The sequence below is a fragment of the Condylura cristata genome, unplaced genomic scaffold (genome assembly GCF_000260355.1).
Source record: "Condylura cristata isolate star-nosed mole 26May11 unplaced genomic scaffold, ConCri1.0 scaffold00029, whole genome shotgun sequence".
Taxonomy (NCBI): Eukaryota; Metazoa; Chordata; class Mammalia; order Eulipotyphla; family Talpidae; genus Condylura; species Condylura cristata.
Genome location: NW_004567130.1, coordinates 24,036,555 through 24,060,255, shown reverse-complemented (window position 1 = coordinate 24,060,255; position 23,701 = coordinate 24,036,555). Strand labels below are relative to the sequence as shown.

The 23,701-nt window shown below is 38.8% G+C and overlaps 1 protein-coding gene across 2 annotated transcripts in view; it reads right to left on the bottom strand.

Moving 5' to 3' along the window:
* Nucleotides 1-23,701, bottom strand: part of AKT3 (v-akt murine thymoma viral oncogene homolog 3) — a 180,486-nt gene that overhangs the window by 9,031 nt on the left and 147,754 nt on the right. For both annotated transcript variants that reach the window (XM_004691044.2, XM_012730924.1), the window contains exons 10-11: nucleotides 20,641-20,855; nucleotides 14,577-14,664 (exon numbers count right to left, since the gene is read on the bottom strand). In XM_004691044.2, coding sequence (XP_004691101.1) covers nucleotides 14,577-14,664; nucleotides 20,641-20,855 — 303 coding nt within the window. The remainder of the gene's footprint in view (nucleotides 1-14,576; nucleotides 14,665-20,640; nucleotides 20,856-23,701) is intronic.

Sequence of the window (23,701 nt, the reverse complement as noted above, 5' to 3'; positions counted from 1 at the left end):
AGCGGGTTAAAGCACAGCACTGAGAAGCTAAAGCCACTTCTGCATGAGTTCGATCCCTGCCTGCCCCGGAGGTGACCACAGGGCGCGGCAGACCTCTCCTGACCCGCCCGCTGCTCCCCTCAGCAGTGTGCTTCATCCATCTGCCTGCTCTGCTCCCCGCTCTGTCTCTGGTGAAGCCTCTCACCCTCCGCATCTCTGGCCTGTACCCCAGTTCTGTATGCACAAATAAATCTAATTAAAAAAAATAAATGTTTAAATAATTATTAAGTCTCGACATTGGGTAGTGAAGGTCCTCAAAGTTTTTTGGTATAAGTTGTTGTTTTGGTCATTCTGGGTCTTTTGTACTTCATGTGAATTCTAGAATCAACCTAAATAATCTTCAAGAATCTTGCTTATGGGGCCTCCCTGTTAGCATAGGAGGTTTAAGTCTCAGTGTTAACCACACTATCACTGCTGCAGCCTGATTTGAATTCCTGGCCAGGGACTGACCCACACATGGCCCAGCAGACCTCTCCTGTCTCATCAGTTTCTCCCCTCAGCAGTGTGTTTCAGGAGATCTGCCTGTTCTGCTCCCCACTCCATCTCTCGCCCCCCCTCTGGCTTACACCCTGATTCCTGTATGCATAAATAAATAAAAAAAAATCTCAACTAGTATTGTGATATACAACCCTAACCATGTATAAAGCCAATGGAATTGTGCCATTTGCAACACAATGGGCTTCAAGGGGATTATAGTAAGTGAAATAAGTCAACTAGAGGAAGGCATGCTGTATGATTCCACACATATGCAGAAGATAACGAAACAGACAAATTGCACAAGCAAAACCAAACCAAACCCTTAATTCTGACAAACTGACAGAGGAAAACTGCAGGCAAAACAGGTAACGGGGGTGTGGCCCAACTGTGGGTGAGTGAAAGCTAGATTTCTGGAAGAAATAATGATGTAGCATATTAAAGTATAATCTTATACAGCTGGAAGCAATAAATGGTTGCAATCCAATGCTGCTTCAAAAAATTTTAAACAAAAAGAAGCATATGAAAAATAACATTTCAAACAAAAAACTCACTGTATGGGTTTACAGCAAATTAAAGATTCTAGGTGTCCGTAGTAAGCGAGTAGCCCTTCAAATAGCTGCATTTCAATTTTCTCCATCATTCAAATGTTTACTTTTTATCACATTCATTTTTACGTTTACTTTCACTGCATGCTCCTACTTCCTTGTATTGGCTTCATTCTGTGTTGTTTTGTTTCCCCCCAGTTTGATCTGGAAGCTTAGCTAACTGATTTTGTATCTTCCGTCACTGTTCACCACTCGTGCCACGATACTTGTGTTGAAGAAACACTCTGGCTGCATCTCACCAACTTGTGTTGCCGTTCAGCTCTCGATATGTTCTCATCTCCAAATACTTCATAATACACAAATTATACGAATGTTTTTTTTCAAATGCTTTAAATATGTGGGACTTAGGAAGCACTTTTGTTGACTACCCCTAATTTGATTGCAATCAACTGAATGACTATTGGTTAAGAAATACAATCAGACCTCGAGACAAATGCCACTGAGAACACAACCTTCCGGAACTTAGCGGACACACACAGCAGTACCAAGAGGGAAGTGAACAGTAACACCAGCACCTGTGAAGAAACCCAAAAAGAACTCAAATAACCTTATCTCTTAAAAGCAAAAGCCAACAGAAGGAAAGAAATAATAAAAATAAGTGCAGATATCAATGGAATAAAAGCCGAAACTACAGTTCAATCACAAGCAAGTGGTAAATTGTAATGTTTACCGAAACTCTCACAAAAAATTTTTTTAATCCAGGACCAGACAGCATCACATGTGACTTCTATCAAACCTTCAAGGAGAAACTAATACCCATCCTGCTCAAAATATTTCAAACAACTGAGAAAAAGGGCATTTCCCCAAACACATTTAATGTGCTAATATGTCTCCAATATCAAAACCAAAGGCAACATACACAAAAGAAATTACAGAGTGACTTCCCCATGAAGAGGCTGCAAAAAAGTCCTAAGCAAAGTATAAGCAAACCAAATCCAATAATGCATTAAAAGGATTATACAGCACAAAGTGGGATTTACTCCAGGGACACAAGAATGGTTTAACATCTGAAAATCAATGAATGTAAATCACCACATCAATAAAAGGAAAGCAAAAACCCTAAGATCGTAACAACAGATTCCAAACAATCATTTCACAAGAGATAACACTGATTTATAATGAAAATCCTTGAAAAACTGAGAATAAATGGAACATAGCTCAACATAATGAAAGCCATATATGGCAAACCCACCGTGAACAGCATACTCATTGGTAATGAACGAAAATCTTTTCCAGTTAGATCTGGTACAAGACAAGGCTGTTCACTTGCACCACGAGTGAAAGAATTAAAGATGCCACTGAATAAGCCATTCAAACAAAGAATTGGTTCAGCAAACTGGCTGGCGAGTTACAAAATCACTACACCGAATCAGCTGCTTTCTTACACAAAAACGATGAGAACAGTGTTTTTGCACCAAAAAAAGTAAGTATCTAGGAGTGAATTTTTAAAAGGAGGTAATGGACTGATACAAAGAACACTGTAAGATACTGTTACATAAATAGAAGACACAAGGGTTGGAAAACTTACCACTGTCAAAATGGCTGTCTTACCACAGTAATGCAAGGCTTCAATGAGATGCCTATTAAAGTTTCAATATCATTATTCAGAAAAACAGAATAAAAACTACTGGAACTCTTATGGAAACACAAAAGACCCCAATTAGCTAAAACGATCCTCATAAAAAAGAGATTTGAGGAACCATACGCCTAGACTTCAAACTATACTACAAAGCTATAAAAATCACAACTGTGTGGTCCTAGGACAAAGACAAGATGCATAAAGCAATGGAACAGAAATGAGAACCCAGGAATAATTCCACACCAAATAGTCAGCTAACCTATGAAAAAGGTTCCAAGGATATATATCTGTAATTTATTGAGGCAAGGAAAGCCTCAATAAATGATGTAGGGTGAACTGTACACAACTGCATGCATAAGAATGAAACTCGGTTATTCTTCATGTCATATACAAAGTATCCAATAACATTGGATAAAAGAGGCGGAAGTCGGACCAAACCCCACAAATATAAAGAAAACAGGGAAAGCTCTCCATGACACAGGATTCAGAGATGTCGTTGTGGATTCATCTAAAGCGACAAGGAAAACAAAATATAAACAACTGGGACATAAAGCTAAAAAGATTCTAAGCAATGAAAAAAATCTGTCACTAAAACTAAATGGCATCTTACTGAACAAGAGAATAATTTGCACACCACATATCTGACATGATTCTGGTATCCAAGATCCATGATGAAATGAAAAAGCTCAACAAAAAGAGAAGAACCCAATCACAAGAGGTCAGATGAGCTCACTAGACACTTCTCAACAGTGAGCCTCTCCAAAGCCAACAAGCATACAAAACAAAGGTCTACGAGCATTTCTCGTCAGCAAAGTAAATTAAAACCATCATGAGTTCCCACCGAGAGCTGCGAGAAAGACCCATCGCAAGAAGACCTGAAACCTGGGTGCCGGCCTGGGTGTGGAGAAAAAGCGGCCTCTACACTGGGGGTGGGAGTGTAGGCGAGCCCAGCCCCCATGGAGCAAAGTAGGAATTTTCTCAAAAGACTAAAAATGGATCTTCCATGTGGCCCTGAAATCGCACTTCTAGGTATCTACCAGTGAATACCAAAAACCACTAATTCATCCATGTCCATTTCAGCACTAGTTACAGTAGCCCAGGTGTGGCATAAACCTCAGTGCCCAAATACAGGTGAGTGGGTCAGGAAGACGTGGCATAAACAAACACAACAGACGTACTACTCAGCTATGAAAAGTGATGAACTCGGGCCCTCCCTGGTGGTGCGATGGGCAAGAGTGCAGCACCGCGAAGCCAGCCGAGTCAGGAGGAGTTCAGTCCCGGCCAGGGAGGTGACCGCAGGGCGCGGCAGACCTCTCCCGACCTGCCTGCTGCTCCCCTCAGCAGTGCACTTCGCCTATCTGCTTGTTCTGCTCCCTGCTCTGTCCCTGGTGAACCCTCTCACCCTCTGCATCTCAGGACTGTACCCCAGTTCTGTATGAATAGATAAATAAATCTTTTCAAAAAAAAAGTGATAAACTCTTGCTACCTGCAGCATCATGGAAGGAGCTGCAGGGAATTATCCTAAGCAAAATAAATCAAAAGGATAAAGAAATCATGAATGGTGCCACTTACATGGAGAATCTGGAGAAATCAAACACAAGTTCAGATAAAGTTAACTCAACAGCAAAGCCCAGAAGGCCAAGTACAGCACGCAGGCTCCCAGAGGCGGGGGGGGGGGGGGGGGAAGCATAATGGACGTGGGGCTCGGAGGTGCGTGTGTGGGATAATAAGACCTGCAAGGGGGGGCCCATCCTTCCAAAACACAGCATGCTAAACCTGCTACACCAATAAAACAAATGAGAATACACCATTAGAGCTCACGTGCTAGAAGATTAAAAAAAAAATTAGAAAAAAAGGAAGAAAATGGAGGAATCCTGTCATCTGCCTTCAAATTTTACTGTAAAGCCACAGTACAAAGCCACAGCACTGAAACAATATGGCACTGGGCAGAAGTGGGAGGCCCTGCAGAAGCGCCAGGCCCTCGCCGTGCCGCGCAGCTCTGAGCGTCCCTGGTGATAGAGCTAGCCAGGTGCCAGCGTGGACATCGCCTAGTGTGGACAGGCCCAGAAGTCACAGAGAGGCGCGGGGGCAGGCAGGCCTGCAGGCTCCAGGAAGCTGCGGTCTGGAAGACCGGTGCAGGAAAGCCTGCACTACTGCATGCCTGAAGCGGCCCGAGCAAGCTGGGTGGGCAGCCCACTCTCCCTGTGGCCTCCTGCGGCCGCACAGCGGACTCTGGGGGCTGGGGCAAGGGCCTCAGCGTCTCCCTGGGCTCCCCAGGGTGGTCACCAGCATACCTGAGAGCCCGGGGACCAGGCCAGAAATGACCCTGTGGTTCTCTCCACAGCTAAGCCACCAGTTTCTGGTCACCCCGGTCTCTCTAGTTGAACTATGGAACAGGCTATATGCACTCCCCGAAATGATGACCTCTTCACGGGCTGGGGGAGACCTGGCTCCTGCTGCACCGTTTTCAGGGCTCCTTCCTCTGGGGACAGGGTCTGGCTCTCCCTGCTGGCACACTGGCCCCCATGTCCCCAGGTCCCCACAGATGCGGCAGCTCCCCGGGACTGATGCTCAGTCTCCAGAAGGGACTCAGTGACGCACGGGCCCAGCCTGTCGGCATCTTCTTCCAGGAATCCCTCTTAGAGGCCGACTCAATTAATGGCCCATTTCTTAAATATTTTTTCCGCTCTGGGATCGGCCACATTCAGGTGACGTTTCTTGCAGGTGCCAGGATGAGAAATTCCCTCGGAAGTGCCTGAACCAAATTTTTCAAGAAATTGTATTTCTATCAGCTCGCCTGGCATTTCTAATCATGTTTGTTTTGTGCGTGTAGATCTGCCATATGGTGCAAAAATCTTACTTTTTAATTGGGGATTAGACCAAAAATGACTTTTCACATTTAATATTTATGTACTGAAATGTAGTTAGCCCTAAATAATTACTGTTGTCTCTATTTACTTTTGTTAACACTTGACTATTACCTTTCTATTAATCTCATCATTGTTCCCCACTTTTTCTGTGTAATATGTTTCAGGACAGATCCTGTAAGGAACATCTATTTTGTTTCTGACCAAATTTATAGTTTTTTGTTTGTTTTTTTAGCTCTTAAACTATCTGTATTTCATGCTATAACTAAAGCTGACTTTTGTCAGCTGTCTGTGTTTATCCTCATGCCTCATGAGCAAGACAGTAATTTTAATGTTAAAATATGAGGATGTTTTGTAGCTACTTGAAGTTCTTATTTTTTAAACAAAGTATAAACATGTGCCATTATTAGGATCCATAAAGATAAAATCTTGAAGCAATCTAGAAGTGTCCATGTCATATCTGTCTAACCTTGCTTCACTTATGTAAATAGTAACTATCGCTAATACTCGCATAATAGATTTTAATCGCTAAACTCCACAACAGCTTCTAAACAGAGAATGATGTTTCAGTCAAAAAAATGCCACTGTTACCTCAGCATGATACTTCACAAAGGATTTTGCTTCACCATATATGAATGTTCCTTCAAATCAGCATCCATTCCTGTGAATATTTCCCAGTGTGCTTCAACACCCAACCCCAGCTCTGGATGTTTTCAGACCTTCCTTCTCTCCATTCCTCTCACTCCAAATCTCTCTTTTTGCAGATTCCTTCTCATCCCACTCTTTATGGAGGATATCCGTCCTCATAAATCTAAATCAGCTGAATTTTCAGATACCCACCCCGTTTTCACTTCCAGATGTACTTCAAGTCCCGGATCACCAGAATTAAATATTACCCAAGCCAGCTGTTAACTCTCCCCCAGCCCCGGCACTGTCAGACTCGACTACTAGCTCTCAGTTCTTGCTAGAATCTACGTAGTTCACGTCTTTTCCTTCTTCATTGCCGCTTTCTTCTTTAGCGTTGCCTTGATCACTTAACGGTGCAGTAGTCTTGTAAAGTGATTCTCTTTTCCAGACTCTTCCTCTTAATGTCTATGCCCGCAAAACTTAAGATACCTATTTCCTACCTTAGGATTTCTAATTCTAACAAGTAGGTGATCAAACTATCATGAGCCAAATCTCCAAGAAACTGTATCAGAAAACCACTCTGCCAGGTCTGCGCCTATTTCCGCCCACCGTGGACTGCTCTTTTCCCGAGTCTTCCGCACCCCCACACCTTTGCTTTTCCCCTCACACTGGTCTCCCCTTCTGAAATGGCACGGCCCCATAACCCCAATGTCTATTTCCTTCAAATGTGTTCATTTTTCCAAGAAAATTTCCAAGCACAAGAGGTTAGAAGTGGAGTATACAGAAGCTCGGTGGAATACAGAAAAGCCAAACAAGGGCAAGACGACAAAGCGTGCAGCGGACCCTGGGTCTGTGGTGCACACCGGGAGGGCAGGGCCCAGCATGGGGCGCTCTGGGCACTGCACCCGAGGCGAGATGTCAAACACTCCCCAAATTAACAATGGTCCAAAAAATAATTAAAAATGTTTTTGAACGGTAAAGCTCCGAACCCGTGGCGTGGGTGTTCTTCAAGCCAGGGCAAAGAGGTAAAGGAGGTGCTGTGAGCTTTCCCATGATTTGACTAGTGAGTGAAAATGTGCCAAGAGAGATGAAATATTTGAGAGGAAATCACAGATAATCAGGACAGGAAAAAGCTGAAAGCAGCAGCAAACAAGAAGCAGGGTGAGGAGGTTCAAACACGGTGCAAACATTCCCTTGCTGCCACTGAAAATACCTAACAGGGCCAGATACAGATGTGCCCAGGCATCCTCAAGGGCTTCTCTGTATTTGTGCTGGAAAAGATAAAGAGATAGAAAAGATCTAAAGAAAGCAGGGGAAGAAAATTAAATGTATTAAAACATTTAATTGAAAGAGCATCTGCAGAGGTCCCAAGATCACTCTAGGACGCTTTACAAGGAAAAAAGGGAAAAGACCAAGAAAAGATTGACAAATTTGTGCAAAATATTCAGAGAAGTAAAGCAAAGTTTAAAGCAGGGAAAACAACTCGTGGATCAGTGGTCATGTGGTTTGTTAATTTTATCCCGAAATGGTTAATGATAATGAGGAGGAAGGAGCTGAGGCCTGCTACACCCAGGGTTGCTGATTCAGTGATTATAAATGACACAGACTTAACTGTACATCGGGAGATAAGTAGATGAGTCAGGTATTATGCAACTAGTCTGGAGGGATTTAGACATGTGCTTCGGGGCAAGATGGGAACAATTAAGTGCAGTTTTGGCAGGTAGGGCTGAAATGGTCAAAGAAGGGACCTGGAAGAAGATGGAGAAGGGACAGAAAAATGGAACCACTGATACTTTGACTGATCAAATTTTTCTCTTGGAAAGATTTTTTTTTTTTAAAGATTTATTTATTTGTACATACAGAATTGGAGTACAGGCCAGAGGCTCAGGGGCGGCGAGAGGCTTCACCAGAGGCAGAGCGGGGAGCAGAACAGGCAGACCGACGAAGTACACTGCTGAGGGGAGCAGCGGGCGGGTCAGGAGAGGTCTGCCACGCCATGTGGTCGCCTCCGGGGCAGGCGGTATGCGGGATTCGAACTTTTGCAGAAGCGGCTTTAGATTCTCAATGCTGTGCTTTAACCCGCTGCGCCACCAGGGAGGGCCTCTCTTGGAAAGATTTAATGAAAATATAACATTAACTAAATAAACTAATTAGAAGAATTACGTTCATGGAAAATGTCATCTTAGCCCATGAGTTGAAACTGATCCTAATTTTTCCAGCCAACATGTTTAAACAGGGCTTTTAATTTTGGGGGACTTCACCTCCTCCCAAAATTTTGTCTTTTGACTTTGGCTACATCTCATAGAAGTTGAGTAGTTCATTTAAACTGAATATAGCTTTGCAGATAATGATCAACTGATGTAGCTATTCACCAGAGAAAAAGATTTAACTCATTGGGCATGCGTTATCACAAGGACAACAAAGATTGAGCTGTAAATGCGTTTCACTCAGTATTTAATGAGTGACTTCACTCCTGCTGCATCTAAGTGGTTAAAGTCTGCCTTACGTATGGGCATTATACTTCATATATAAAACTACATATGCAAATTCATTTGCCAAGTATTGTATATCTTTGGACAATTAGATTAACATTTCATATGTTCACCTGCAACCCCCTGTGCTAAAAACTCTGGGTTTTTTTGCCAACAAGTTGTAAATAAAGACCATCTTATATCAACTACTGCCTAACTAAAAACAAAAACAAAAACAAGCATTACATGATGCTTAAAAGAAAATCAACTTAAATATGACAGAGAGAAAAAGTAATATGATGGCAAAAGATGTACTATATATAAAATACACGAAAGATGAGGAACCTGAAGTAGATTTCAAAACAGAGGTTGCTGCTATGGATCTAGAGGAGCATCTCAACGCTAAAGAGGTAAATTCACAAGACAAAATAATCCTAAATATGCATGCAACTAATAACGAAGCTTCAAACACATGAAGCAAAACAAAACAAACAAAAAAAGAGTAAGTCTTCATTTACAACTGAGGATTTAGACATCCCCTTAGTAACTGACTGTACAAGAAATCAGTAAAAATGTAGGGGATTATTGCACATATTTTTAAGTCAATAAATCAGAAAACTAGTCAAGTCCTTGCAAGGCATACAATATCAAAATTCACTCAAAAAAAAAAAAAAAAAAAAAAAAAAAAATAAAAGCCCTTCAAAGGAAAAAAAAAAAAAAAAAAAAAAAAAAAAAAAAAAAAAAAAAAGAGATGACCACAATAGTTCCACTACAAGAAACAGAGCTAATACTTTAAAACCTCCCCAGACAACACTCCGGGCACAAGTGATTTGCTGGTAAATTCTACCAAAGACTTGAGGTTCAGAGATTATAAATTCTGTACACACAAAAAATGCAGACACTAGAGAGGAAAGAATATTTCCCAGTGAACTTTAAAAACACAAACATGATCTTGAAATAAAGATATTTTAGGTAATAAGGGAAAAATCCTAGCATCACCCATGATTTAAAGACATAAAATCCCTTAAAAAAAACTATCATAGTCAGCAACCTGTATGTATCAAGGCTAAACAACATGACTAGCGGGATTTTCTGAAGGGCCATTCAACATCAGAAAAGCAATCGATGTAATTTATTATTTCACTAGAATATAAATGATGGAAGCAATATGATCCTTTATTAAAAGCTGAAAAAATTTTCATTAAAACTCAACACCTACCATACTGGGAACTGAAGTCAACTTCCTTAACTACTGATGAATTAGGCATAAAAAATCTACACTAATATCACATTTTTACTGCTCTCATTTTAGATTCAGAGAAAACTTAAAAAATCCTACAAACAATTCCTCTATGCCCTTTACACACTTCTCCAAGTGCTAATGTCTTACATAATCATAGGGCAATTATCAAAACTAATAAATCAATACTGGTACAGAACCACCAACTACCAACATTTTCACATTTCACAATTTCCCCTCTCCCTGCCCGTTGCTGTTCCAAAAATGCAATCCAGAGCTCCACCTTGCATTCTGTCATCATGCTGCTACCTGAGTTTCCTTCAATCTGTGACGGTTCCACACTCCTTCCTATTTATGGAGTTGACACTGTTTAAGCCATCTGGCCAGCTAGTCTTGAGGAACGTCCCTCTAGGTGAGTTCTTCAGGCTACACAACACACGATACACATTAATGACATCCCTTCCCAGTGCTCCTATCAAAGGCTGCATCATATGTCTTGTCACTGTGAGGTTAACACTGATCTCTGGGCTAAGACATGGCAGCCTGTTTTTCTCCATTGTAAAGCTACCTTTTATCCCCCCCCCCATTAAGTTTTTATTACAATTAGTAGTCTAACATAGGCGTCATCTATCTTACTGAAATGTGCTGTTTCACGAGCCAATCGTCATCACTGCCTAATCTGGAAGTCTGCAAACCTATGCACTGCCTAGTTTTCAACAACTTTACATTGACTGGCTTTTATTCATTTTTTCCTCTTTCTACTAACAACTTTACTTACATACTTATAAATGAAGAATCATTTAAAAATCTTTAACATACAGTTCTCTATATGTCTTATCTTTTGCTATGACACTGGTTTACATTAATTGTGCACCAGAGGCATAGGACTGGCCCCCTGGATGTACTTACCATATTGTACCTACCACCAAGACACCCACAGTCCACAGCCTCTGTGCTCCCCACTTCTTGGGCCGCTCCCCCTCCCTTTGCCCCTTGGTAGCTTCAGTCCTAGAGCTGGCTTTCCAGTGCTTCTCAGGTTGGCCTCACATGGTCCTTTGTTGGGTTTCTCAACATTCCACACCTGAATGATATTAGCTGATATTTGTCTTTCTGACTACTTTGCTTGGCATGATCTCCCATTCTAGCGCCATCCATGTTGCTGACAAGAGCTTCCTTTATGGTGACTGTGTAGTATTCCACTCAGGGTGTGTGTGTGTGTGTGTGTGTGTGTGTGTGTGTATGTCACATGCTTCAGATATAATAATCTCTACTTGGGCATGCAAAGTTACTCTATTAGTCTTTGAAATTACTAAATGCTATGGGAGAGCCCTTTTGAGATTCTTATATCCTCTCATTCTTCAACATTTGCCCTCTGTTACACTCTGGTGTTCTAATGATGATTTTGTAGTTCTGTTAATCCCCCTACATTTATTAACTGGAATCATCTGTAAGGAAGGCATATTCCTCACAAAATGTATTTGTTCTTTATTTATTTCTGTAATACGAATTCATGGATATCAATCTTAAGTCTTTGGGTCATAACGTTATATATTCTCACAATAAAAACAGTCCGCACTTCACTGCTGGGAAGTATGGTTTCTGTATCTTAGTAACATGTCCTTCCATATGTGTCTTTCCTCCTCTGTGTTTTATTTTCTGACACCACAAAATTCTTTGGGGTCATCTTATTTTTTCCCTTTCCAGTTCTGGAATTAACCACTTCTCCAAGTAGCGTGGATTCTTTCTAATAGGAAAATGACATTTAAAAGCCAAGAAATTGACAGCAGATGTGAAACCATTAATATATCATAATTAAGGGTAAAGATGTTTTCTCCCTAAGATTAGGAACAAAGTCAGGATGCTCAAATCCATCGTTTCTATTTACCACTGTAAGCAGTTAACACTAAACACTGGAAATGATCAGACATTCCTGACAATAAAATAAGAACTAAATCAATGGCAAAATACACTGGGTTCAAATGCTCATTACTGTTCAGATGTCAATTCTTCTTAATCTGCAGAACAACGCAATTTCACACAAAACTTCAGCATTTGTGTAGAGCTATATAGAAAATAGTGTAACGCTTCTGTAGACATTTATAAACTCATACAATAAAATGTCCGACGGGGCGAATCTAAAGACTTGTAAGACATGTCAGGTCATGACTGTGACGGGTGAGGCGCCAGCCCACACCCCAGGGGGAAGCAGACCCAGGAAGGAGCTTTCTACACTTCAGTATTTAGCTGTGATGCTTGCGACCAAGATTTACTCTTTTTGGTTTGTTTGTTCACATTTCCTAGGAAAAGATCTAGATTTCCCCTGAAGACAACAGATCTGGATAGGTGTCTTCATCTCTAGATTTGTCAAAATATATAAGAAAATAATCAGCAATCAGGTAATAAGGAATCTACAAAAACTGCAAATGTCCCAAATATATTCATAAACTAATAAGCAATATCCTGGTTGAATTAAGTTCTTAAGACATTTTGAGGACATATGGACCCCACAAAAACTGACTTCGCAATTTATTTCAAAATTTATACTAAAACAGCTCCTGGCATCAGCATTTCCAAAATAATGCTTGTTTATTTGGGACAGACCTTATCATGTTTCACGGCCTTTTAGAAAGAAAGAGACTCAAAATTTAAGGTATTGCTGTTCTTCAGGTATATTAGGATGGCTGAACATATCCACCCCTCATCTGATATCCAGGATACCCCAAATAAATCTTAGCGGGTGTTAGTCAGTGATGAGCTCTACGCTTATGAGAAGTCTGTAGTTTCAGTGATCATGCATCTTTATGCGAGACCCTGAACCCCCCTGTTCGTGTGCGGTGGTTATGTTCTTATCACTGACCACCACTTAACTCCTTTCCCATGTTTCACTGGGAGCTACGTTTTGGCAGCTGTTTCTTCCTTTTCTACTTGCTGTTTCAGTTCTACTCACCACAAGCAGCTAGCTGCCTGGGAAATTACTGTATCAACTCTGGGCGTGTTCAGATCTATGGAATAGAGACAAGTAAGCCTTGAGTCTTCCCTGTGTGCTGACTGCAGTCAGGACTCGCCTCGGTGATGCCCATCAGCCATTTAACATGGAGAAGCAAACACTGATGCGAAAATCTGGGGCTATATTTTAATCTCCTAGTTGAACGAAAGAAAGTCCATGCCTTGCCTCGGATGGTTCTGAACTGTCTTCTACAGAAACTTACCCGCTTTTCCCTTCCAATCCCCTATTCCTTTTTTAAAAACTGAAGTTTACTGGGAAACTATTTTAACTATATTCTTCCCCTTTTCTCTACTGCACATGAATTCTACTAAGGTTATTTTCTATGGACAGTTTGCATACACAAAAATTGAGTTTTCTTTGGGCAGACTGTATTCAAAGGGAGACTTAGTTGTGGCTTATAGATTTGTGCACCAGTAAAAACTGCTGACCAGATATTATTTCTATGAGACATTACAAAACCTTGATCTTCGTCAGGTTCTTTTGTGGCTACACCTGTAACAACAACAGGATGTAGCTCCGTGGGGGTTATATATAGACGCGACTCAGAAGAAATAGCATCAGTGATAAAGTGCATGTATAACTGTAATGAATTAATAAACATTAAGGACACTTATGAACAGACATCTGCTTTTCAGCGGGTGACGAAGAACCCAGAACTTATCCCCGGGGCTTCTACATGGTAGAAACTCAAGGGATGTGAGTTTTCATTAAGCGCAAGTAGAGGTGTTTGATAGTGCACACTATTTTAAACAACCTAGCATTAAGAAATGCTGAGAAAGATACACAATACAGAGATGAAGCTTCTCAGGACTCATGCCACCCTGTCTTTGCTTCAGGGATTAATGGAGAGGACCGCACAAAATATATGCTGCACAAATACTGATTTACATGTTTCTGAGAGAACTACGAACAACCGGAAAAAGCTAAAAGGACAAAAACAAATTCTAAGCCAATGCTGGAAAAATGTCATAGTGACAATTTTTATATGAGCATTTTAAAATCATAAAAAAAAAAACCTAAATCAATGGCTGTACTAAAATACCTGAAGCAATAAACAAAATTTTAAAAGATGGAATAGACACACTAATTTACTGTTGATAAACCTAAATTCTGAAAAATATAAGCAAAAACTAAAGACAAATAATAAGCAAATAACAAGAAAAAGTCACAAAGTTAATGGCATTAAAGTTGTTTCTAATAAGAAACATCCCAAATAGATCAAGAAGATGCATCACTTTGTTAAGCACTAAAAATAAATTGCTTTAAATTCCTATTGAAAACAAAGACTTGTCCAAATAAATCTGGACAGTTCACTTGGAAATTGGAGGCACAAAGAAATTATCAAATTATGATATGTTTGCTACTTCATTTTCATAGAAATAACATTTGTGGCTTTTTTTTCTCAGTAAAGAACAATGAGAAACAAATGAACAAGCCACTGGGATACTTAAAAACAGCCACTGCCTTGACAATACGGAATAAAATTTGAAGATGCATTTTGGGAGTCAATCACCAATAAAATTTTAAGTTGCTTAATAGTCAACTAAGTGATAGAGGAAAGTGAAAAATGTCATTACATCGATTCAGTTTTACCCACTTTGTTTTTTTGCTGTTAATTTCTTTTAGCCAAAATATGTAAGCACTGTGCTGTGAAGACAACATACCTTTTTATCATACACATCTTGCCAGTTTACTCCAGAAAAGAAACTGTGTCTCATAATTTCTTTTGCATCATCTGGTCCTCCACCGAGGCTAAAAGACAGAAATAAAATTAAACGAGTATAAAACGTTTGCATGAGTCCAGCACATAACAAAAAAGCTTTTGTGAAATGCAATTTTCTGTGTGATAAGTAATCTTTATGATAAAAAGCCATAAAAATAAAATGGCTTTTGTGTATGATCTAGTCTCCTTAATATACTCAGTATAGGAGACAAACGTGAAATAGTCAGTTACAGAATTTCTAAGATATGTAACAATGAAAAACTCCCTTACTCTCAGTTTTTTCATCTATATAGTGTTCAAATAATAGCATCGGCCTGGGAGATTACTGCAAGGTTAGAAGTGACATACATTGCATCCGGTACAATGCACGGTAGTCATTATACTGCCAATTCTAGAAACCACAGTTAGAATGACTTAAGTCACAGTATACCCTGGTTAACAAAATTCTGAAATAACTGAGTAATTGGCTAGAGAGAAATAATTTGCAGAACCTTGCTTATAACAACTCAAACTCTTGACAAATCTCAAATGAATTTCTGAAGAAACACTATTGTTAATATGAGTTATCATGAATATGTAATTTGCTACACAGGCTGAAATACCCATTAACACTTTGTACACCCCCATCTAGTACTTTATGTGGTAGATGCATCTGCAGAGGTGTATACACTTACACCCCTAAACACATACAGCGTTGTAAATCAGTATTACCTCAACTTTAAAAAGTTAGTAAAATACCCTGCCATCTTTGAAGGTACTCATTTAACTGATCGCAGTTAATGAAATTCAAGTGTTTTCTGACTTCCTCGGTTTCAAATCCGGGTAACCACAAAGAAAGAATGAGAGGGGCGAAAAAGGGAAGGGTGAAGGGAAGGAAGTGGGGAGACCAAAAACGATGAGTGAGGACATGAATTTGACATGACATAGTAAGCTTTATGTGGACTTGTTCATGATTAGGAGTGATCTATGCATGCTGGCAAATCCTCGACCAGCACTCTGGAAGAAATTCCACTAAATATCCATGATAAATAACAGTATGGATTGATGATGGGTAAATATAAAACTTTACCACGACTTTTACTGATACACAGGCTATAAAGCACAACATTTACAAAGGATGTACAATGTTCTGTATTGGAAACTAACCAACTGGTTTTCACAGAAAGCTTCTGGTAACTTTTAATGTACTCCAAAGCTTCTGACTTATGAGTACTTCGAAAATGAATACCGAGTGATTATTTAATCCATGGTGAAGACAAAGCCGAAGGTGACTTCAAAGAGACGAGTATCCGAACTGGACCTGCCAGTCCCATGAATGGATCCTTGGCTGAACAGTTAATAGTATTTGAAAAGCGGAAGAATATTTCTTTAGTATTTTTGTGCCACTTATAATGTAATGGACACAGATACAAAATTTTTTAATTTCATCTGTGATATTAATATTTTCTTTGTCACTTTCTTAAAAAAAACTGTAAATTAAGCCTGACTCAATATTTACTAATTTTGGCGGTGTTAATACCCCCACCATAACCGATTCAGGGAATCGGACTGAATGTTGTTTGCATCCTAAATCAATACAGAAATGCGAAGAGATGTGCTTGAGCCAAGCATTCCACAGTATGTCTACACAGATGCACGTGACCGCAGAAGCAGAGATAACGGCAAAACCTTATAAAATTAAGAGAAATGAGCTTTGTTTATTACTGTTTATTTTAGTATCACTGGTTAAGCCTGTAAATTTACTTAGTTCAATTTTTAATGATGTATTAAAATAACCTGTATCAAATAACCTGCTCACAAACTCTTGAAATTTAACAGCTCCCACAAGCTAGCACAAGCCAACTCCGACACCTCTCTGGGTAAGAAGAAAAACAGGTCAGAGAAAACACGGTTACAACTTCAGTAAATTCTGACTAGTATTCGGTGTAAAGAATAAAAGACAGAGGACTGCTGGGAAACTTCAAGACGCAAACTGCGAGCTGGGTCTGCAGAGCTTGGGCAGGCCGCGCGCTCCCGCCCACCCGGAGCGACCACTCGGAGCCTCACTCAGCGGCGCGCGCTCCCGGCAGTTACGTGCTTGTTATGCTCAGCATCCTGCTCCCTGACCTTAATTTTTCTTTTATTCTATTTTAAATTGTGTTTCTCTCGCCCTCCACAGACTACACATTCTTTTGAGGGCAGATGACTACTAGAATTTCCAAATGCATTTTAAGCTTGTAAGGGAACCAAAAGCAGAAAAACACCAAAACATGTTTTTGAAGAACTTAACATTTCAAGATCTGCATCAAAATAGTCTGCATGAGAAAAATTAGCAGCTCACTGTATATTATTACACTTCTGCCATTTATTTCGACATTATTCTCGTGGGAATTACAGGCGCGACAGTGGCCGACGTAGCTGGCGTGGCGACCATCGTCGTCTTGTGCACACCAGGTTTGTGCATCAGCCGTGGTTATTCATTTTTGTCACCACTCAGTTCTCTAGCAATAGTTTGGCTTTGGATATAGCTAGCATTTAATCTATATTTATCAAATGCATATAAAATTAAAGTATCGCCATGGATACTATGCAAAGTCTAAGAATAATCTCAGACTGCCATTTTAGCTGAGAGCGATTCCGTAACACAAGCTTCTTCATAGTGTGAAACAGTCAAAAATGTCAATAACAATTATTTCCTAATATATAATTTAAGGCATGAAAATATCAAAATATGATTTATAGGAAGATATTTATGTCTAGGAATTAAATTCCAATATGAGAAAGTCAAATGAAATTTCAGCTACTAGATTTTTCATGATTAGGGACATTATGAAATCCACGTTTCCCTAGTGTTACTTGCGTGCAATATGAGGTCATGTTTTCCCTGCAAGTTATACACAGGTCCATTTAGCCGAATCTAGAAAATGACTGCAAAATAATCCAAGATAGAAAATAAAAGCAAAGTTATGTTTCACCTTTTGGCAGAAGTGACCGCCAAGTTTATTAAAGTCCCAGAAAAACTTAGAGGAGTCTTTACAATCGCTGAGCAGGGGCAATAAAGAGGGACATGCCAATGCTACCTTTGGCTATGTTACCCAGGCTTTTCAGGACTCTGTGCTGGATCCTTCTCCTGAACCTGGTGTTCCCTAGGGTTCGGTCCTACCCTCTTCTCTCCCTGTGCTCTAATGTCGCACTCTTCTCAGGCTCGAGCAACCTCCTAGCTGTGTTTGCATCCTAAGTCAATACAGGCAGCTCTTGCTGTTCTTTAAGACACTATGATCAGCTGCTTGCTTGACATTTCCATCTAGGTTTTCTATAGATATCTTCAACTTGATATAGTCGCAGTTAGTATCAACCTCCATTCCCTCGTGCCTCCCCCGCTGCCTTGATCCCCATCTGTTAATGACAAGCCGTACTCCAGACTAGTCACCCGTGCTGGGCACTCTGGAGGTAGCTCTGGCTCCTCATTCTTCATCATTTTTTTTAATCCTTCACAAACTTCTTTTTACTGCTCTTTTACCATTTCCTTAAGGAGGAACCCCATCTCCTGGAAAATTCCACATTCCTTACTGTTCTGCCTACCTGCCTCCCCTTTTTATAACACAAACTTGATTTTACCACCCCTTCCTTCCAACAGTTCAGTGCTTTTGCATCCTCTTCTAAATAAAATTTAAAAATTTTCGAAGAAACGTAAGGTCCTTATAATCTGTAGCTTCATCTACCAATGTTAACCCAATTCATATTCAATATTTTATTCGCTGAACTTCTCAAATGTTGTGCTCATTTTCGTTCTAGCAGTTGACAAACTGTTTTAATTGAAGCAACACTGGTTTGTAACAATGATAGGTTCCCCATGTGTATCATTATAAATCTACATCATAGTATATACTGCATTACATTCATCACTAAAAGTCTAACTCTGTCCTTCCCCATACAACTTTTTCCTGTTTCACCCACCCCTACTCCTGTTTCTTTCTTATAACCACTAATTTAATCTTATAATCTAAAAGTATATTTTTGGTTTTAATTTGTTTTATTTCTTTACATGGTACATATGTGTGAAATCAGTGTCTTTCTCTGCATGAATGCTACTGTAAATCTTAATTCTCCAAAAATCAGCTCAAATCTTACAATTCCTTAACAGAGCTAATAATCATACCAGAAATGGGTGTGTAATACAGCCTATGTATTTGGGGATATATGTCTTGTTCCCACATTCGTCTATAGACATCAAGAGTAGAAACTATTTGTCTTGTTCATTGTCCCCTCAAGGTTTTCATGTAGTGCTGTGTATGTGTGTGTTGACACATTAAAGATAACTGAAAATCATACATTGTCTTTTTAGATAAAACTAACCTTTATGTGGAAAAACCTTTCAAAATTTACCCATATTAAGAGGCACTAACATTCTAGAAATTTATTTCACATGCACGCAACAATCACTAAGAATCTATTATGTGCTACGCACAGAGGTAGGTAAAGTTTGTGGAATATAGTGGTGGGATGACAGTTAAAAAAAATGAATGAAACTTAGTCATGAAAACCACAAGCACAATTTTGTAGCAGGAGCCACAATCACACAAAACGTCATTAGAGTCATCTGGAAAAGTAGGAAAGAACGGAATAAAAATTCAATGTCCCTGAAGCCCAAGCCAAATATCAGATCCTAGAATCAGCTATCGTAGGTAAATGAAATCTTAGCTCTATTTAAGAATTATCAATCACCAGTACAGCTTGTAACATTAACGTGCCACAGCCACATTAACTGGAACACATTTCCAATTTGAAGCAACTGAGAACATGATGTATTATAAATCAGAGAAATATCAGACAACAAGAAATGTGACTTTTTACTCTTATTCTATGCAAATTTTCTGTGAAACGGAGCTAACCCTCTCAAGGCCTCAGTCCTCTCAATCATACATTACCTGTCTAACCTATAAGGCAACTGAAAAGCAAGGGTAACAGTAGTGTTCAAATGCTCTGTAAAAACAAAACCTGTTTACAAATACAAATTAGCAGTTACAGGGCTTATGAAAATAACTTTGAAGAGTTCTTTACCAAGTAAAAAAGATACCTCTTCATGTCTATATATTTCTGCTGAAGGTAAAATCATGTTCCTAATAAACTGAAAAGCTAGAAATATGCAATGGAAACCATCTCTAATAGACAAAGCTCACATTTTAGAATGAAATTATTCTTTCATTCATTAATTCAGTCCCACAGATACACATAGAACATCAACAATAAACAGAAATATTGTAAAATAAACATGTAAAGTATTATAAAACATTCCATAAAATGTAAAACGGCCTATCTTCAAGCTACAGATCCAAGAGATGTTCAGAGAAATGTTATGTGTAGAAGGAGAGAGATACACATATATACTTAAACACATGTGAAGGGACATTTTAAAATTAATACGTTTCATATATGATTTATAAAATATATTGTAAACAAATATATAAACACGAATGAAGAAAAGTGTCACTCATTAAACACAGCAGCAAGAGTTACAGGTCTGTACAAGTCATAGCTGCAGCTACAAAAGGAGAAATAGAGAGTATGTAAAGACTTTTCTTTTGCCATGAATCCTTTCAGTCATGCAAGGAAAAGAGTATCTTAAATGACAAACTGAGAAAGCAGCGAGACATGCCAGCAGAGGTAAGGGCATAGGACAGGGTGATTCTCTTTATATGCTTGTCAGCAGAAGCAGAAAGCCCCAGAGACTGAAGGAAAAGAAAGGGATCCTCTTAGTCCCACAACAATTCAGTACCAGCTGATAAAACCCACCCAAAATTTTTTGGATAATATCTGAAGAAAATACCCAAGTTAGCAAAGAATGGAAGGAATTTTTGGAACATTCTATATTCTTCAGTTAAAAAAAAAAACAAGTCAGCTTCTCAGGGGAATGATGTGTACAACAAACACATTACTTCTTGGAGTTCGATATATCTGAGTTAATTTTCATAGCACAATCTCCAACCACAGTCATCATCATGGGCTGAGCACTGTTTGCGGCTTACCGTTTATTTGGATCTTTTATCAAGAGCCCTGAAAGCAATGATTTTGCATCTGAAGAGAGTGTCCGAGGGAATTTAATGTCTTCCATTAGTATAAGCTCGAAAAGCTTCTCATGATCTTGATTGTAGAAAGGCAACCTCCCGCACATCATCTCGTACATGACCACCCCCAGGCCCCACCAGTCCACGGCTCGGCCGTAGTCGTTATCTTCTAACACCTAAAAGTAAGACCAGGAAAAGGCCTGGTTACGACACATTGACTGAAAGCTTTCTCGATAAATTATAAGATTTTTACATCCAAATGAACCCTAAGAGTCAACCTTAAGGTAAGAAATTCTGAGCTCTTGACATTTACCCTACAGAGCGTCCTGTAAAAGTTTTTAATCACACAAGGTATGTGAAATGTGAGGCATACATGTGTTTAGTGTTCACTTGGCATTTATTTATGTCGTATGTTACAGGTGTGTATTGATAAAAATAAATGGTCAGTGCAGAGAAAAGTCAGAGATCATACAACAAATCCAAGTAAATGAGTATGAGGCCTGCACTAGGGATCAAATGAAAACCATCAGCACATTTATAGGTCTTCTCTTAGGCCTACTTAATTTTTCTTTCTCTTTCTACTCACATGGACTTTACGTAACATATAAGCATGTATGTGTGTGTATTCATACACAGCTATATTTATATATAAGGTACCTTACATACCTTACACATTCTTGCATTAACAACTACAAAGTAATACAAAATACGCACTGAAAGACAGAAGTGGGCAGGAATGAGCAAGGAGCAGAGAGCATTAAAATAAATTTCAAACTTTTTGGAGGCCCCTACATGTTTAGACTATTTCAGGAAATTTGTAGCAAGTCAAGTGAATCCAAACTATTTTTGTTTGCGTTGTAAAAAAACTTTAGTATCCAAAGCTCTTAACAAAAAATTCTGTTAAACACACATACAAAATAGTCATCGGCTCAGTATCTGTGTGGTGTATGCCTCTGTGGTATGGATTTGTTTCCTTAACACATTACATGCAAAATAAACTTGGTAAGAAGAGATATAAAAGTATCAGGCGATCTTAAGAGTCACCTGTTCCAAATGGAATGTGGTAACTTGCCATTTGTCCCAGATGATTTGACTTGAACCTTGTACAGGATTTTACCTTTTTGGTACAATTTTTTCATCACTTTGGAACTTTCAATATTTGATTTTAACTGATGAGAGCTGAATAATCTTAAAGTTTTCTTTATCTGGTCCTTTGGCTATGGAATAAACAAAGAAACCCATACCATGAAGGTTATCAAGCAAAAAGTTGTATTCTCTTTATAATGGTGTATTCTCATATAACTGGTTATATGAGAAAATGTGATTTAAAAAAAGTAGTACTCATGTTCCAAATTCTTGTAGTTTGAATTAAATATTTTGTTGATTCCACATATTTGACTTTTACTTAAAATTTACCATTCATATTGTAGAATTACAAGTGATATTCCTGACAAATACACAGTAACTACTCTGAATACTGTGAAAAGTAAATGGACAGGGTACTTTAAGATGGAGAGGTAATTTCAAGAAAAATCTGTTACTAAGATATTCAGCAATGTTTCTAAAATGCGAAATTAAAAAGGGTTTTAATTCAATTGTATCAGTGTTTTGCAATGAAAGACACTAGTAACCGCATTGCCAAGATGTTTATATAAGTTCAGTTCCTATGTTTTCTAAGATCTTTTGTACATCCCAACTATGCAGAAGTACTTTGGGTAAGAACAAGTTCTTGTTTCCATCTTCAGGCAAATATATATAAAGTTATTACTGGACTGAAATGATTTATATGAAAACATACAGAAAACATAAGCAGAAGTTCTATTTGTAACTTAAGTCAAAGGAATACTCTACACTATTTTAAATGCAGTGACTTTTGATTATTCAAGAACTCTACATCATGTCCACATAGTCGACTGAATTCTTTGTGGGCCTTTATCTACTAATTCCACTAGGATTAGGATCTTACCTAATAACAAAATATTTAAAAATTGAAGTAACCTTTTACATCATTCCTGCAACACTAACAAAACAGAGGCGCACATGAGTAAGAGCCAAATGTGGTTTTTAACCTCTTTTTTGTGAAACCATAAAAAGCATAAAAGCTGGATTAACTGCCTCCTGAACCCACATTTCACCAGCCGGGTTCTCATCCCCAGCTGGCAAAACTGGCAATCCTTTATTTTTGTTTAAATACCTGGTTTGCAGCCAGAAAGGAAAGGGAGTACAAAAAAACGGTTTTTATTTTTGAAGAGAAATAAGCAACTGAAAAATAGTGCATTGTAAAAATGTCTGTTTAATCAAATATGTATTTTATTTTGCTTTGTCAAATGAATACTGATTCTCAAATGCTTTTTGCTCCTGAACATGTGCTTTAAGTAATATATAGATATATACACACATATATAGAGACATATACAGAGCTACACAATGCATCATAAATGTTGGCTCTATCACTTTGTAACTGAACAAAATGGACGCTGTCTTCCTGACTGTTTAAGACAACTTCCTTATCTAAGAGCTATCAATTAAAAACAAAGATAGCTATTCAACTCCTACTTTGAAGAAGAAATACACATTAAACCAAAATAGAGTATTGCTGGTATCTGGAACATACAAACTTCTCTCTGCAAATACGAATTATTTCAAAACACAGTATTTTGAAATACGCTAGAAAGTCCAGATGGAATTAAAATCCACAGCTTCTTTTTTGCTATCTTTGGAGATAATAAGTCTCCTTTACTCAGAGAACTTCTTTTCCTAAAATTACTGTAACATATAAAATTTACATTGTTTAACCAGTTGCAATTCTACCTCCAGACTTCATTTCGGGCAGGAAGGAAGGCTAACTTACTTCATGATTATCATCAGAGCTGAGCCAAGAGAATGTTGAATGGCAACATAAAGGTACAACAATGGTTAAGAACATTGCAGCTCCATTATAATGCAACTTATTATATAACTTGGCTATAAATGCACATCAAAATCTGCCTCTAAAAAGTAACTCAGTAAAACATTTATTTTG